Here is a 16,373-nt window from a genome sequence, read left to right on the forward strand (position 1 = left end):
TGGAAGAATACATTTTCAGAACCTTATGGAAAGGATGAGCTCAGACAGCCCTTAAGTCCACCTACGGGAAGCTGCATCTTTTACTCCACAATTCAATAAAGACAGAGCATTCAGTACATCAGATGGCAGCAGAGAGAAACTGGACTGCATACCCTACTTGCACAATTTGTTAGCCATTTCACAAGTGTAATTCCAGTTTATTTACCTGTGAAATAATTGAGGCAGGGAATAATAATGAACTTTACAGACCAGTGCCAACTCATGATTCACTAAAGATCAAAATTCCCATGTTTTGTTAAGAAATAACAATAAAGCTTACTTATCAAAACAGAGACTGGGATCATTCATCAAATTTTGCAAACTTTCATTAGTCTCTATATCACGCAAATCATACCCCTGAAAATTAAATCTTCTATTCATGTCTAGACTCCTGGAATATAAGGAAAAAAAATCAAGAACATTTTTTCTACTGAAGAACACCTGTATCTGTTTTAAGCACAACGCTTAAAAAACCTAGGATGAGGATGGGTAGAAAAGTCTGTGAATGGGGAAATCAGGTATGTAAACATACTAACAGGCACAAAAAATTCTTAGGAAAAGACGCAGAATATTGGGATTCATTTTAGTGGATGAAAGCGTAGTTTTATTTATAGCGATCCTGTAGGAGGAAAAGAATAAGATACTCAGAAGTCTTTTGGATTGTCTTAAGTACCTAATGTTCTCTCTTCAAAATCTGTGTGCAACAGAAATCAAGGTGGTTCTCTGCCTGTGAGAAGTTGGATTTAAGCTGATGTTAACAAAAATTTCAAAGCAATACTTTGTTAATATAAAACCAAGATGGTAACAGGGTTTTTCTTTTGTTGAACAATGTCCAAAGGAATTCCATGGTAGCAGCTATTTTAGGAATTCCAGATGAAAAAAATAAATATCATCACTATAGATCAAATTGTTGAAAACACATATTCATTGTGGAAGAATAAAAGTTATTCTTTAAGTTTCTGCTTGATCTTCTGGCAGAAGAGTAGTTCTGAAGGACTTCAGTTTCACTTTGGGGTTAATGGAGAGACAGATAGGCAGCAAAACAATTAATGAAATCCACAGATGAAGTTTCTTATGTTTAACTCCAAGAATGAACCAAAAGAAGTGAGGGGAATATTCAGACCTCCTTCCAGAGCCTCTAATAGTTGCCTCTACATGTTTGGAAAGACAGACAAAATAGGACATTAGGCTGATGGACTTAATTCAGATTCGGTACGCTGGGTAGTTAAAAAAACTTAACATAGCATGTTCAGTCTCTCAGAGCAGTGACAGAAAACATGGCCCAGATCAGATACAGCTGGATAAAAGTAATACTTCGTTGTTACTCAGTCATTCAAGAGCAGCCATAAAAGTAGCAGTCCAAGAAACCTGATCGTTATCTCTCTGCATCCTAATTGGTATGCATGAAAAGATCACCATGTATGTTTGCATGTCAATTAGAAAGACTACAGATGGGAGGAATCCATCTCCTTGCATTTGTGCTTTGCAATCACAAATGCAAGGCACTACTGTTTCATGCATTTATTTCCTATGATAACAAACAACAAAATACCTCTCTGTTCAGTACATTTAACAAAACTGCTGGTCACTACTGCCCATCCAAACCTTGGTCTGTGCCAAACAGTACACCTATCCCTGTGGCTGCCCATCCCAGTCAATCCTCAATGCTGTCTAATGTGCAAATAAATTGATAGCTACCTCAGTATTTTAAGAAAACTATTATTGAGGGGGTACTGCAATAGCTATGCCTCATGTGCATGTTTTCAGAACAATTGTTCTATCTTTCCTCCATGCACCTTCTTCATTTCCCTCTGAAGTTCTCAGTATTGTTCTCTTTTTCTATATCACTTGCTCACATGAGGAACAGAGGCAAAACAGCAAAACCTACTGCTCCTGCCCAAGCCTCAGCTATAAAGTGAAGCGATAACACAGAGCAAGTACTGACACAAAAAAAAAGGGCATTAAGGAAAAAAAGAAAAAAGAAAAAAAGAAAAAAGAAAAGAAGAAAAAAAGAAAAGAAGAAAAAAAAGCCCATTTCCATTTCTTGGGGCTACAGCAGTTACTGCTTGTACTTGAAGCCACAGCAGCAACAGATTGACAGTTTCTCCTCAGATTTTTTTCTGAAAACATAAATTTCTAGCCTCCCCAGGACAACCTTGCAGAGTGAGCTTCATGAATTCTAACATAAAACTTTTTCTTTTAATCCACTTCTAGATTTTGTTTATGATGTCTTAACTCCCCTGTGCTCACATACCCATACCCAGGTCTTGCCTTTTCAGTGGCGTTTTCATTAGGAATGGATTCTTATCCATTCATAGTCTCTTTAGCCTGAAGCTCAAGAAATGCTGCACAAAACACCTTGAAGAACATTTTTAGTGCCGACATCCATGTTTGTCATAAAGAGAAAAGGTAATTCAATAAGACATCTTTGCTCACATAATTGAGACGTTTTTATATAAATGAAAATAAAATTATCCAAAGTGTCAATACACTACTCAAAACAACTGTTTGAAATTGATAGAAATAAGAATTTTGCATTAAACTGAGCATACCCACATAGCAACTATTGGTTTCTTTTTCAATATTCAGTAACTTTTAAGCTTCTTGTAAGTTCAAATTCTTAGAATTTCTGGGGAAAGCATTATTTTAGAAGCTATTTTTAAATTTCCATGAACCAGGTAAAATATTTAATGTATTATTTCATCCTTTATGCATATGTTCCAATACATTATCACCCTTTTGAAGCTGTTTGCATAATTAGAAATTCAAACTAAGTTTTTCAGTGGAAAGAACACAAATAGCAAAATCAAAAGAAAAAATAATCAAAATAAGAAATCCGTAAACATTTTATAAATTTAGCGTTTAAAAATGAGCACGAATAAAAGGAAATTTTTCATACTTGTTGCCATCTGCCTGCCTTACTACTTTGCATAGCTAGAAAATAAGAAAAATAGAGGCCATCCTATTTAACTAAACAGTTTTTATTAAAGTAAAAGAAAAGCAAGAATCCATAAAGTAGCAAGTGATCCTATTAGTTCCACCAGACTAAAATCATACAGTCTACGTATGTGGTCCTTTCAGCCACATCTGTTATGAGCCATTTTGATACCAGAAAGTAGAGAATATTTGACTATTTATCAGGCACCGAGTGCAAATTAGGATTTTCTCCCCAATAACATGTATTATAAAACACTTCAATTTTTACAACAGCTAAGGCCAAATCACTTTTCATCTTCAATGATTTTCTCTTTAAGGAATATGTAAAATGTAATAAAGATGTACGGTACAAAATTAAAGGGAGCAATATGACAGTATAATTCAAAGATAATGAGTTAAATATCCAATACCCAGAATAGCTGCCAAACAGATCTGATAAATGTTAAATGATTACGAGTTGTATTCATCAATTTTTACTGCATATTGCTAATGTCATGTTAGTGTCTCAGTTCTGAAGTTTTCTTTAAATAAACTCTGTCAAGAATTCTTTGCACAAAACCACTCTACTCTTGAATGCTCTTTCAGTGATAGATTGAAATGCAGATTCCAAAAATAGATCAGTCACTTATTTCAACTCTAGACCTTTGAAAATCCAGATCAATTGCCTTTTGTCATCGTCTTTCTATGGAGAGTAAGAAATATCTGCTTATCACCATAGAAAAACTTTCAGGCGCCTTTGGTAAAGGCAGCAATATTGATAACTTTAAACATCCACATGCTATTTTTCATATCACTGTATTTACATTTTTTGAATCTTTACCCATATTTTAATCCTTATGAGAAAACATGGGTGCCATACAACAGTTCACAGCTCAAATTAACCAGCTTTAAAGTTTTGACATTTTTGGTTAAGGTTATAGGTTTTAGCAAGGCAGGATTCGAAGCACGGCAAACTTTTTCCCTTAAAATAAGCAAGCAAATGTTTAGCACAAAACCCCAGCTCAAATCTTCTGTGCTTCTCCGTTTCTCAGTAATGAAGTCTGGGAAAGAAATCACAGACACCCAAGTGGTTTGGCAACTGTAAGTGACAGAAGCTCAGCTAAATCCTCTGTTTACACTGGGGATTAGCCGGGTAGATTGTGCGCTGCAAACTGAGCTATCGATGGTCAAGGGAACCTGCTCCCTGTCAGCCCGTGGGGCAGCAGCACAAAGCCTGGTCCTGGTAGGAAGTGACCCATGAACGTATCCCTACGAAGGATTTATACAAAGCCAGTCTGCCTCATAGAAACTCCATATGACCATTAACCGTCCTGCAAGGCCTGCCAGGAGGCCTAATTACAGGTCTACAGAGCCCAATAACAAAAGCTGAAGAGCTTTAGCCTAGGGATGATCTGCTTTATACTGACTTGAGAGAGTCCATATAGAGTGACAAAAAGAAAGAGGTTTAGCTTTAAAATTCTCCCAAGAGACAAAGCATTGTAGCTAAGTCTGGAAGGCCCACATGCAACATACTTTAGATAGGCTTAAACATACCACCCTCTCAAAATTAACATTCAACTATTGCCTGCTTAACATCTGCTCAAACATGGCAAGTTGCTGTGATAATGTTAGAGGATGATAAAAAGGCTTTCTGATACTTCAATATTATGAAATGTAAGTAGGTAAAGTTGTGCAAGCATAAATTTATAGCCGAGACCAACAACTTCTACTGAATGAATGACAATTTTTATAAATCAAAACTCGGTTGCTTTATAAATTAAAGCAGAGTGCTTCAGTATCTGCAAGTATTGTACTGCTTAATGAGAACAAAGATTTTAACATTACACCACCAAAAAAAAAGAAATAAATTAAGAAAGTGCACAGCAAAGTCAGCATGAATGATGAATGACACAACTTGTTGACAGCACCGTATTACCTGAGCATAAAAGTGACCATCTTCTCCATCCTCCCCTCCATATAGGGGTGAATATTTCATATTTTACCAGCTCTCCCACAAGACAACAGAAGTCACAATTCCCATTATCAAAACACACCAGGGAACAAAATTCCAATTAAAAAGAGTATGGTTTACTCTTTGCTATATTTTGTCTTTCAGAGAAATCAGTTGTTATGTCCTAAATTAATCTTTAAGATTCTAAAAGCAGACTTCCACAAGATACTAATTATCTTTAATCCCTGCTGAAGCTGATCAGTTGGCCATTGGACCTACCTTTCCTAAAATCAAGCAACTCTGGTAATGAAGAAAGCAGCGAAGAGCAAAGGGAACACTGCAATGTATAATTAACTTTTTTAGAACTATGGCCATTGTGCTAGGACAGGACTTGAAAAGGCTTCCACACTGAAAGCACTTTCAAACCTATATTCTGTAAATTGATAATATTATTAGGGTATTTCAATACACCACTTTCTCTCGCTTATAAAGCCACAGGGATAAAGCCACAATTTCCATGTCAATAGGTTGATGTGAAGTGAAGAAAAAAACAAGGATACACACAAACATCTTTAGATTAAATGTTAGGAAAAATTTCTTTACTGAAAGGATTCTCAAGCATTGGAACTGGCTGCCCAGGGAAGTGCTGGAGTCACCACCGCTGGAGGTATTTTAAATACCTGTAGATGTGGCACTTGGGGCCATGATTTAGTGATGGACTTGGCAGTGCCAGGACCTGATAATCTTAAGTGTCTTTTCCACCCTAAGTGATTCTATGATCTTCAGACTGAGAAGACAACTCTAGCATGTAAATAGTTCACTGAAACGCTAGAAGAAGAATATTGCAAAAAAAAGGACTATCTAAACCTTTTTGTACCTAAATACTTTTGGAAATCAGACTCCTTATAAAGTGCCTTTTGTAGCTCATGCCATTGCCTGTGGTACTTGGCATAAAAGCCAGGTTAGCTGTTTTACTACCTAAACCACATGAACAGAGTGCAACCAGCTTTTGGACTGACATTTCCTATGCTTGAAGAAACGTTGGGAACTCCTACTTTCAAATTTGTACAAAATATCCTCAGACATTCCACTCTCTGATAAAGCAACAGCCCAAATGCCTTCTCTTAAAAAATATGTATACTCCATACAAATATGTATTTGTTGCTGTGAGCAATTTGAAGAAAACACCTGAACTTAAGCCCACACATCAAATTCTATATAAGTACCAGGTACTCAGAGAAGTTGCAAATTAAACAAGTACCAATACTAACACTAACGACTTGCTCCTGAACAATTTTGAGCCATTGTAGTAGGTAAGATTGTTGTGTTTGGCCAAACCATAGAGGAGTGCAGAATTATTAACAACCATTAAAATGTAGACGGTACATTTTGAATAAAGTACAACTTTTTTCCCCACTTGGGAATTGCTCCAATTCCACAATAATGTCAGATACTCTACAAATTAATTCACAAATTTGGGATGGATCCTGTATCAACCACTGCATATGCAAAAAGCTTTGTTCATTATTATTAAAGTACAAATTTAAATTTACATTATATTCTGTTAAATCCTACAGCATCATGCTACAACAGCAACAACATAATTGACATAAACCTGTTGATCGCGAACTCCTTGAAAAGCTGCTCAGTCACAGTCTAAGGCAGTTGTTCTATTGTTTTTTTCTTAAGGATGAAAAAAGTACTGATTTTGCAATGAGTAAACACACAAAAATATATTGAAACAGCATTATTAACATTTCCAACACTCCTTTCACACCAATTTAATAAAAATTCAATTTAATTGACGAATATAGGATGGGTGAAGAAGGGGGGGAATGATTTCAAATGCCTGAGATTACCAAGATTTATATAAAGCCAGGAAATAACTTCTTTCTGTATTTTCAGATGGTAAGAGAAACAAAGAGATTAACTCTTTTGAGTTATTTATAAACAGCTTCCAGCTTCAATCTAAGTTTCAGACTTCAGTTGTGAATATTTCAAATTAACAATGTCATAGACCTTTTATATGTTTTCGGAAATTTCGGGGACCCAGGTCATGATGATATACAACCCACACATATCTTTTATACATTTTCCAGGTGTTAAATTAAAAAATAAGGTGTGATAGATGGGAGTAGTATATAAGAATTGTGCTTTTTTAGGTCAGTACTGTCACATCTGTTTTATAATTATATGCTTCAAAGATTTATTAAAAGTTATGGAGAAGAACGAATGCATCTGAAGTTACACAATACAAAGGCTAGATGCATTAAAAAACCCCAAAACCAAACCCAAAGCAAAACGAACTACAACAAACAATGTGAGAAGACTGGTATTCCTTAAAACAGAAGGTTTCCATAAAGGAAGGAAATAAAAAAATAGGTATTTATTGGAAGTTGCTGTTTCTAAGTTAAAAATATATATATATGAGAGCTGAAAGCTGAACTAAAGACAGAAATGTTTTTATAACAATGCATATGAAATACTGAAAGCTTTCCTTTTTGCATGACAAACTGACAAAGTTCCAATGGAAAAAGAAAAATGATATAGAAATTAATTAGGATCACAAAGCTCACCACAGACTACCACTTCAGAGCTAAGTCATTATTTTAACATTTTGAAGACAAATGCAAGTATCTAAAGAACACCCAGCAATGTTATATAAAAGGATCATTCTGAATTTGTATTTTTTTTTTATAATTACCACAGCCCTACCACAGTGTAAGATTCTTGAGTAAATTTTTCACAACCACACTGTAAGTGCATCAAGCCACATGCAGCTCATGTAAATAACCATTTGGAGACTGGGTGAAGAGAGGACAAAAGCCTCTGCATCAAAGCCAATGAAGAGCAGGCATCCTGGTACAGCATGCCATCAACTAAGGCATGCAACCTAAGGTGGCAAAGAGCAAAATGGACCTTGGCCTAAGTTACACCATAGCTCAAATCCACAGCAATTTCCACAGGGGAAAAATGAAGCAGTGCATGTCAAAGCTGCAGACTGAACACTATTATATTAGTAAAAATAAACCAAACAAGCGGAACTCCTGTCCATTTGGGAGCAACCATGTCTCTGATCAGTAACATGGACTTCAACACAACATTTGCAAAAAAGGCAGGATAAAAGGAATGATCTTCTCATCTTTGGTACAATAGGACAGTTACTTTAAAGTTTTAGATGTTCCATTGAACTACAGGATTTTTCTTTAAATTAGTTAAATTAATGCAAAATTAAAAATAGGTACTAAGATATGCATCTTGCCTTCCTTCTTACTAGTCCTGGACAACATAGGAATGCTTCTCTCCATGGAGAATTAATATGTAGACTTGCCTCTTAGTCTCAGCCTTTTGGAAAGCTTACTACATATTTCAGCTACCACTTCAAATAAATAAATACAAATATATACATGTACTAATTCAGTTCAGTGCTAAAAAATAAAGAAAAACAAATTTTTGAGAGCACAGAATAAGTCTCAGTAGCAGCAGCAGCAAGAGGAGAAACACATGAAGTCTGAGTGCTAGTTCTGAACAGCGAACAAAAAATACTTATTTTTATCTCCTTAAAAGGATTTAGTAAATGCCAATGGTGATGCACACCAGTTTCCTCTTAACTAGAAATCAAAGTGAGCTATGGAGAAAGGGACTTGGCATTTGCCAAACATAAAAGGGTAAAATTACTATCTAGAATTACAAAAGTTAAAGACATTTTGAAGAATATAATTTTACTTATAATAGCCACACTTACCAGCTGCCTCAAGAACCAGCTGTAATCTAGCTTTGGCCTGTTCAGCAGGAGTCTGAAAAGAGAGGATTTATAAAATCTTCATAACTGTTTGTACATTCAACATGCAAGGTCACACACTACCGACTACAGTCCTGCCATCGCCAATGGGAAGCTCTCAGCTCTGCGAGTGACGCTGTGCTTACACGCCATTCAGAGCAACTTCCAGACTGAAATGAGTACTCGTGTATTTAAGTTAGAAACTCTCAGGTAAATTTTTGGAATTGACAAGAAAGACCATCCCCATGAGGCAGCTCTGTGGCAGCCTGACCAACCTGAGCACCTGCAACTGTGGCCAGGCTGAAGCCCACCTCTGGCTCCTTTCCCAGTCCTCCAACAGCAAATCTTCCCCAGCACCTTGGTGACCCCGTTACACAAGAATACATAAGCATTCTCAGAATCAGCTTTTAATATGATTACTATGGTAAGTTTTTCACACTTCTGTTATCTGTTTTGACTTTTTCCTCTCCTTAAGGTATTTCTTCACATCTGTTGGGTTGAGGAACATATTGTTGGCTGTGTACCCACTATGCTAATTATTCCAAGTGATGTTTTACTGTGTCCAATGTGCTTGCCACCCCTCTAATTTTGAAGCCACTCAAACATTTTCACAGTTAAATTTATACACAAACTACATTTGTCATGGAGTTCAGAAGTAGATTATTTCTGTAAGCATCTGAGAAGTTTGGGAGGTTTCTGCTCTGCATTAAAAACAAAACATGATGGAAATGTCTGGTGTCATTGTTCAGCTTTGAGAACTCTTCTAAGCAGACACTGCTACTAGAACTTTTTTGGTTTTTTGGTAACCAATTTAAGTTTGCACCCTTCCAGGTTCACCCCATTAGTGATAAAAATACTAATCAAGGTCACTAGGTAAAGCTCTTCGTTAAGAATGTCCCATCTGATAATGCTCTGTAGGGGAAGAGAGTGAGCTTGTCTCAAAATCTGTTTCAACTAAAGATATACCAGAATGCATTGTGCTCAAACAGATTTTTACAGTAGGATTGATGTCATATTACTACAAATTACAAGCTCTATAAAACAGCCACCTTCCACTGATTCATAAACCCCCCGCATTCTGCTTTTAGGAGCTTAGGGGTTTTTATTTACTAATAATTTGTTTTACATTACATCTACACCTATTAAGATCAGCTAACAAAATTGTTCTGGTGACACAGAACACTTCTATTTCTACCACAAGAATTTACAGACTGCTCCTTTCATTTGCATGCAATCTGAAAGATTTTACATTATCTGCAGATTGAGAAAGGAAGATCCACATTTTTAGTTGTAGAGGTCTAATATTTTTAGTTTTGAATTTTGATAGCTGTTTGCACAAACCCCAAATTGTTGGGAAAAAATTATTATTATAACTACTATACCAATGCTACCATTAGAGTTGACCACTAATCTTGGTGGCAGCAAGAAAAGTTTTGACATTTATTGTAAAAGTATCTTCACATTTCTTCCTTTTGCAGTGAATTTATTACTACATGTTTTGGCATATTAAATACGTCACTAGAGGACAGAAAGGAGAGGAAGAAAAAGGTCTGCTTTCCATCCAGATAAAACCTGCCCAACTTACTAAGTTTCAGAAAAGTCGTACTTGGGTTTGTGGGGTTTACATTCCTACTTTAGATTTAAAAACCAAAAAATCCAAAAAATCAAACCAAAACAAAAAAAAAAAAAAACAGAACAAAACACCAGGGTTACTTCAGCATGGCAAAATACTGCAGTAGAACTTAGAGAAGGAAAAGTGTTTTATGTAAAATACCACCTGCACTTAGGTCTTCATGCGAACAGTCCAAGTCTTTGAACAACCCCATCCAACAGGAGGGTTCTGGAATCCAGTAGTGCCTACAGTACATTAAATCCATCTCCTACATTCATTTTGCCCATTTTATAATGAAGTATTTGATTAACTTAACTGATCCACCACCCCACCAGGAAAAGTATGGCCTTGTCTGGGCCACAGTGCATCCCCACAGCCTGAGCAGTTTGCATGAGCATCCTCCCGGGCTGCAACTCTCCTACGGGCTGTCCAATATAGGCAGCAGCATGAGCTGATGCACTTCTAATGCAGCTTTTCTCTGTAAGACTCAAGTGTGTCTCAAATGCTAAGGGACTGTTTGAGAGATACAATATTCTATTCTTAAAATATCTATCTAGTTAGACACATAACACAAATACCTGGATCTCTCAAAGAAAAGGATCTCTCTTCTTTTTGGCCATGGAACAGTCTGTTTAGCACTTAATACTAGAGAAAGAGATGCTTCACTTACAGTTATCACCATATTCAAAGCCCACAGTGGCAACATCCAGCATCACCACACCAACAATAATTCCCTGAAAGAGCAAGCATTAAACTAGGCTCCAGATGGAGGAGAAAAGAATGCAGTGAGCAGCAGCATAAGTGATGCCTCTCAGCACTAAGCATGAAACTCCACCAGTATCAACATAATTGAGCCCCCTACTCTGAAATGCTCCAAACAACAAAAAATGTCTTTTCCCACTCCTCTCATGTAGGTATGAATGTGTCTTGTTGGTATAAAGTCGGCTAGATTAAAATTCTTCTTTTACTTAGCAATATCCCACTGGAAACTGCACACGCAGTTCCTTTGCAGGCATCTTCCCCTTTGCCCTGACTGCAACCCTAGCACTGATAATTGCTTCATGGACATTGGTATACCCACAGGAGAACGCAGTGCAGATGCCTTTTTGCTATCAATCAATATGCCCTAAACAATGAATGGATTAAAGGTTCTTTAATAAAGGTGACTAGCTTGGCTCCAGAAAGCATTTGTCCAACTGGTGGAGGAGGCCAACGCTCTGAGACAACAGACAGACGAATTTGCCTGAAAAATCACAATTAGCCCCTCAAACAAGCCATTAGTGATGTGTGAGAAAGACCAGCTACTGGAGGTTAATATTGATTTAGAAGACCATTATGTGACGAAATTCAGAAAGACCCTCAGGAAACTTAAATACAATAAAATGACTGGTCATGTTGAGCACAGGTTGCAAAATAAAACCATAAGGAAAGTCTGAGAGTTTAAGTATAACACAGAAGCAACAGAATTCAAAACTGTAAAAAATATAAATAAATAGTACCAAGCACTTATGTACCAGTTGAAGCTGACCACTAACTGTAAAAGCAAGAAAGGAATTTTCCATGTAGTAAAATGACACAAGGCATGTCAAGCACCCCTAACGACGACTTTAACATCCCATTGTCAAAAAGTGTTTGGTAACACACTGGAATTATGCTTTAGAAAACTATGATATTTTATAGGATACCATGAAATAGAAATATCCATGTGATTGATAATTGTTATTAATATCTCTAGCAAAAATTTTACTACGTGTATTCAACTTTTAAAGCAAGCTCTTTTAGGAATATGTGGCACATCCTTCTTCACTCATGTTTCTTTCAGTATATCAGTGCATTACATCGCTACTACTTTCATAAATACTATACCTTTTAATAAAACTGCACAGCCAACACCTATAATAAAGGTCCTACACCTGGGTCAGAGCAATCCCAGGCACAGCTACAGATTGGGCAGAGAAGAGATTCAGAGCGGCCCTGCGGAGAAGGACTTGTGGGTGCTGCTCGATGAGAAAATGAACATGAGCCGGCAGTGTGCGCTCGCAGCCCAGAAAGCCAACCGCATCCTGGGCTGCATCAAAAGGAGCGTGACCAGGAGGTCGAAGGAGGTGATCCTGCCCCTCTACTCTGCTCTTGTGAGACCTCACCTGGAGTATTGTGTGCAGTTCTGGTGTCCTCAACATAAAAAGGACATGGAACTGTTGGAACAAGTCCAGAGGAGGGCCATGAGGATGATCAGGGGACTGGAGCACCTCCCGTATGAAGACAGGCTGAGGAAGTTGGGGCTGTTCAGCCTGGAGAAGAGAAGGCTGCGTGGAGACCTCATAGCAGCCTTCCAGTACCTGAAGGGGGCCTATAGGGATGCTGGGGAGGGTCTCTTCGTCAGGGACTGTAGTGACAGGACAAGGGGTAACGGGTTAGAACTTAAACAGGGGAAGTTTAGACTGGATATAAGGAGGAAATTCTTTCCTGTTAGGGTGGTGAGACACTGGAATTGGTTGCCCAGGGAGGTTGTGAGCGCTCCATCCCTGGCAGTGTTCAAGGCCAGGCTGGATGAAGCCTTGTGTGGGATGGTTTAGTGCGAGGTGTCCCTGCCTATGGCAGGGGGGTTGGAACTAGATGATCTTGAGGTCCTTTCCAACCCTAACTATTCTATGATTTTAAAACCAGTGTCTCATAACTTTAAATGTGATGATTATTGTGTAAAAAAAAACGCCAACAAAACCACACACAAGTTGCTTGCCACTAGTAGCTACAGAGTGCAAGTGATGTGCTTGGTGGGCAGCTTCAGACATGTTAATGACACTGACTTTAACTGACCTTCAGGACTTCTCCTCTTGTAACATCTCTATCAAAGCCCAACAAACCCTAGTGTGATAGCAGTCTTTTCTTTTTTTTTTTCTTTTGTTTAACACAAATAGCCAAGTTGGTTATTTAAAAGGATTTTCCACTTAACTGATAAAACCAAAATTTCCTACAGTCATTGTATTACATTAAAAAATCCCATGAAACTATAGATCTCTTAACTTTGCAAGCCAGTTTGTTTACACCAGTTGAAATGTTTTAAGGTTACTTTTCCCCCTGCCTCTGAAGGAAAGGTTTGTCAAGGTTTCTTCCTGAAGACTACTCACACCTTCATGGCCAAAAGCCACTATAACAGTGGCAACATAGTATGCTCCTGCTCACATTCTGGGGATGATATTAGCACATCCACATATCGCAACTGAAAATAGAACGTGAATTGTAGCTGCATCAAATATCGATCTCCTCAGGACAATGTCATTTTCCCAGGTTCAAATTTCTCTTGATGCATATGTACTCAGGATAATTCCAGTTTAAAAACACAAAATCAAAACAATACCCAAGGGACTCTGAAAATAAACACTAATTAAGTAACCCTATTGAACACAAATCCATCCTCCCATTTTAACTCCAGCCTATTGCCCCTGTAATTTATCTAACCTTTCCCAAGCTGATGAGCTCAAAAAAAGGTTAAGAAAAAGTACAATAAGAAAAAGAAATAACAAAACATAAGTTTCCTAGTTGTCTGAAGAGATGGCTATCCAGAACTATCTGGGAATACTTCCAAAGTGGAAAGAAGCCTAAAGCAAATGTTTGCTATGAATTCCAGAAAAAGAAGATTTGGCAAGGCTGAGAGTATAAGAGAAATTCCCCTGTGTTACTGTGACCACAAATCATCTAGAGGCTTTATCAAATGATTTTGTTTGCACAACCTTGTCAGGATTGCTTCTCATTCAAAACTAGAGGAATTGTATAGAGAAAAAGAATTAAAACAATATTGAAGCTACTTGACTCTTCCTGAAATTCACAAAATGCCTGGAAATGCATCCTAACTGTTTCAGACTCTAGATTGCAGGTGGTAGACAGCCGCCACGTGAGGCTGACAGGGCAATGGGGAACTGCCTGAGGGAGAGCTTTGGGTGGAACTTCTGGGGCTTGGTGGCCTGAAGTGATAAAAGCTGACTGGAGCTCAGAGGAACTAAGCATAAGATGAGGTTGTGGTTAGTTAGGATGAAGAAGAGAATGGCTTTGCAAGGATAAAGACAGCCGCTCTGCTGTTAAATGGATGGAGTTCACATGGATTAAGGACGAGCTCCATTCAAAGCAAAAAGAAAAGCAATCACATTAATATACTGTCTAAATAGTGTCTTCACTAAAGTACAACCACATCTCATGAGTCTGTTCAACCTCCTCACACAGTAGCTTGGAAAGACAAGCTGGTGTTTTCCTTGAAGTGCCAAAAGTTTGCAATTAAAAAGTCCTGCATAAGAAGTAATAAAAGCACAAAATAACAAGGAAAAAAACAAAAACCCATGAACAAACCAATAACCAAATAAATTCTATCCCAACTGAAAACAGAACACAACTTCTCACAGGTATTAGCAACTGCCACCTGTTCCGTATTAAAATGGAGACTGGTTTTACAGTTGCAGCAGGGATCTGGGAAAGACATTTGAGTGATAGAATTCCATAGAACTTATGGGTAAATACAGTATTTAGGGGTACAGGAGACTGGAAGACAGACAGGCTTAACCAGATCAAGTGATAATAGCAGTACAGAATGGGATAAAACATAATGCTGATAAATACAGATAAATGCACACTGGGAGTAACTTCTCATCTACCCTCCTGCATTCTCAAAGAACAGCATCAATTCAGGAAAAAAAAGTTTCACATCATTGTGAACAGCTAAAAGAAGACCTCAGTGTATATCAGTAATGAGAAAAGACAAGACAGAAATGTCAAAAATTAAACAAAGGGGATAGATATCTAATTTCGCTTTAATATATTCTGTAAGTTGGTGGCCTGCTTTCACCATACATTCCAATTCTAGCAAATCTATCTCAACAGGAAAAGAGAAAAAGAGAACCTGAACCCCACTACCTTTTAAATGGAGTTTGATCAAATTATGGGAAAGATTATGTGACATGTTAGCATAGCATAGGTTTTGTTGGATTTCTTTTCAGCTATTTATTCCTCATTAGGCGATTAAAATAAAATAAAATCACCAAACTAAAACCAGAAAATAAAGAACTTACTTGTATTAGAGAACACCTCAAAGGAGCATACAGTATAAAAATACAAAATAAAAACAAAGGAGATTGAGAACTTCTATTAATAGTCTTTTTCTTACATGAGTCAGAGCAAACAAAGAATTTGAGTGGCAAATTCAAAACTGACATAGGAAAATTTTTTCCACATTAAACACACACACAAAATAATCTTAGAGAAGAATAAATAATATGAACAGCATAGAAATATAGCAAGCATATCTGGCACTATTTGAATTAAAGCTCTATATTTTCAGACATAAATCAGCTTAAATGATTAGATGTTGAAATGATATTTATGAGTCCGTGTTTCTTCTTTGATAGAATCAATCAGTAATACACTCGGATACAGGCCATGGTAGGACCAGCGTCCTGACCGAATATAGATCTACCTGTTCCAAAAAACCTAAATGTTTGAGAAAATGTGGAAATGTATAAATTGGGAAAATGAACACAGTAAGAGATGGTAGTGACTCTGTTAACTTTAAAAACAAGCGAGGTTTTTCCCAGTTTGCTCCCTGCCCATAATTACCTTTCTATTATATACCTTAGAGAAATGAGAATTGTTTTTGTTACTGCTATCCAGCTGATATACTTGTTGTATGAAAGTGGTCGGAAGCTAAAAAATGAAGCACAGAAAAAATTAAATAATATTGATATAGCAGTTTTACATTATTACTCCTATGGAGGATGAAATTGGGGAAAAAAGAAGAAAAAATATCTGCAGAATTGTCAGGCTGTTTACAGTCCCCATGAACCCAGTAGCAACCACAGATACTAATAAGCAGAGATATTTTTTTGATTGCAAAATCACAGGTATTTTCTTTCATTAGATAAATAGCCTGAACAGGAACAGAAAATATTTCAAGCTCAACAAACAGTCCATGCTCCGTTTCCTACGAATTCTATACTTTTTATAGACCTCCCATCAACACATACTAGTTACAGTTTAATGCAAATTACTACACTGTCCTATTACAGCACTGACATCAAATGATGCAACAC

The 16,373-nt window shown here is 37.1% G+C and overlaps 1 protein-coding gene across 4 annotated transcripts in view; it reads right to left on the reverse strand.

The window, feature by feature from the left end:
* The window catches only part of RSRC1 (arginine and serine rich coiled-coil 1), a 172,177-nt gene that overhangs the window by 71,067 nt on the left and 84,737 nt on the right, over positions 1–16,373 (reverse strand). For all 4 annotated transcript variants that reach the window (XM_065674698.1, XM_065674694.1, XM_065674696.1 and 1 more), the window contains one exon: positions 8,652–8,703. In XM_065674698.1, coding sequence (XP_065530770.1) covers positions 8,652–8,703 — 52 coding nt within the window. The remainder of the gene's footprint in view (positions 1–8,651; positions 8,704–16,373) is intronic.

The sequence above is a fragment of the Lathamus discolor genome, chromosome 3 (assembly GCF_037157495.1).
Source record: "Lathamus discolor isolate bLatDis1 chromosome 3, bLatDis1.hap1, whole genome shotgun sequence".
In the NCBI taxonomy this organism is placed as follows: Eukaryota; Metazoa; Chordata; class Aves; order Psittaciformes; family Psittacidae; genus Lathamus; species Lathamus discolor.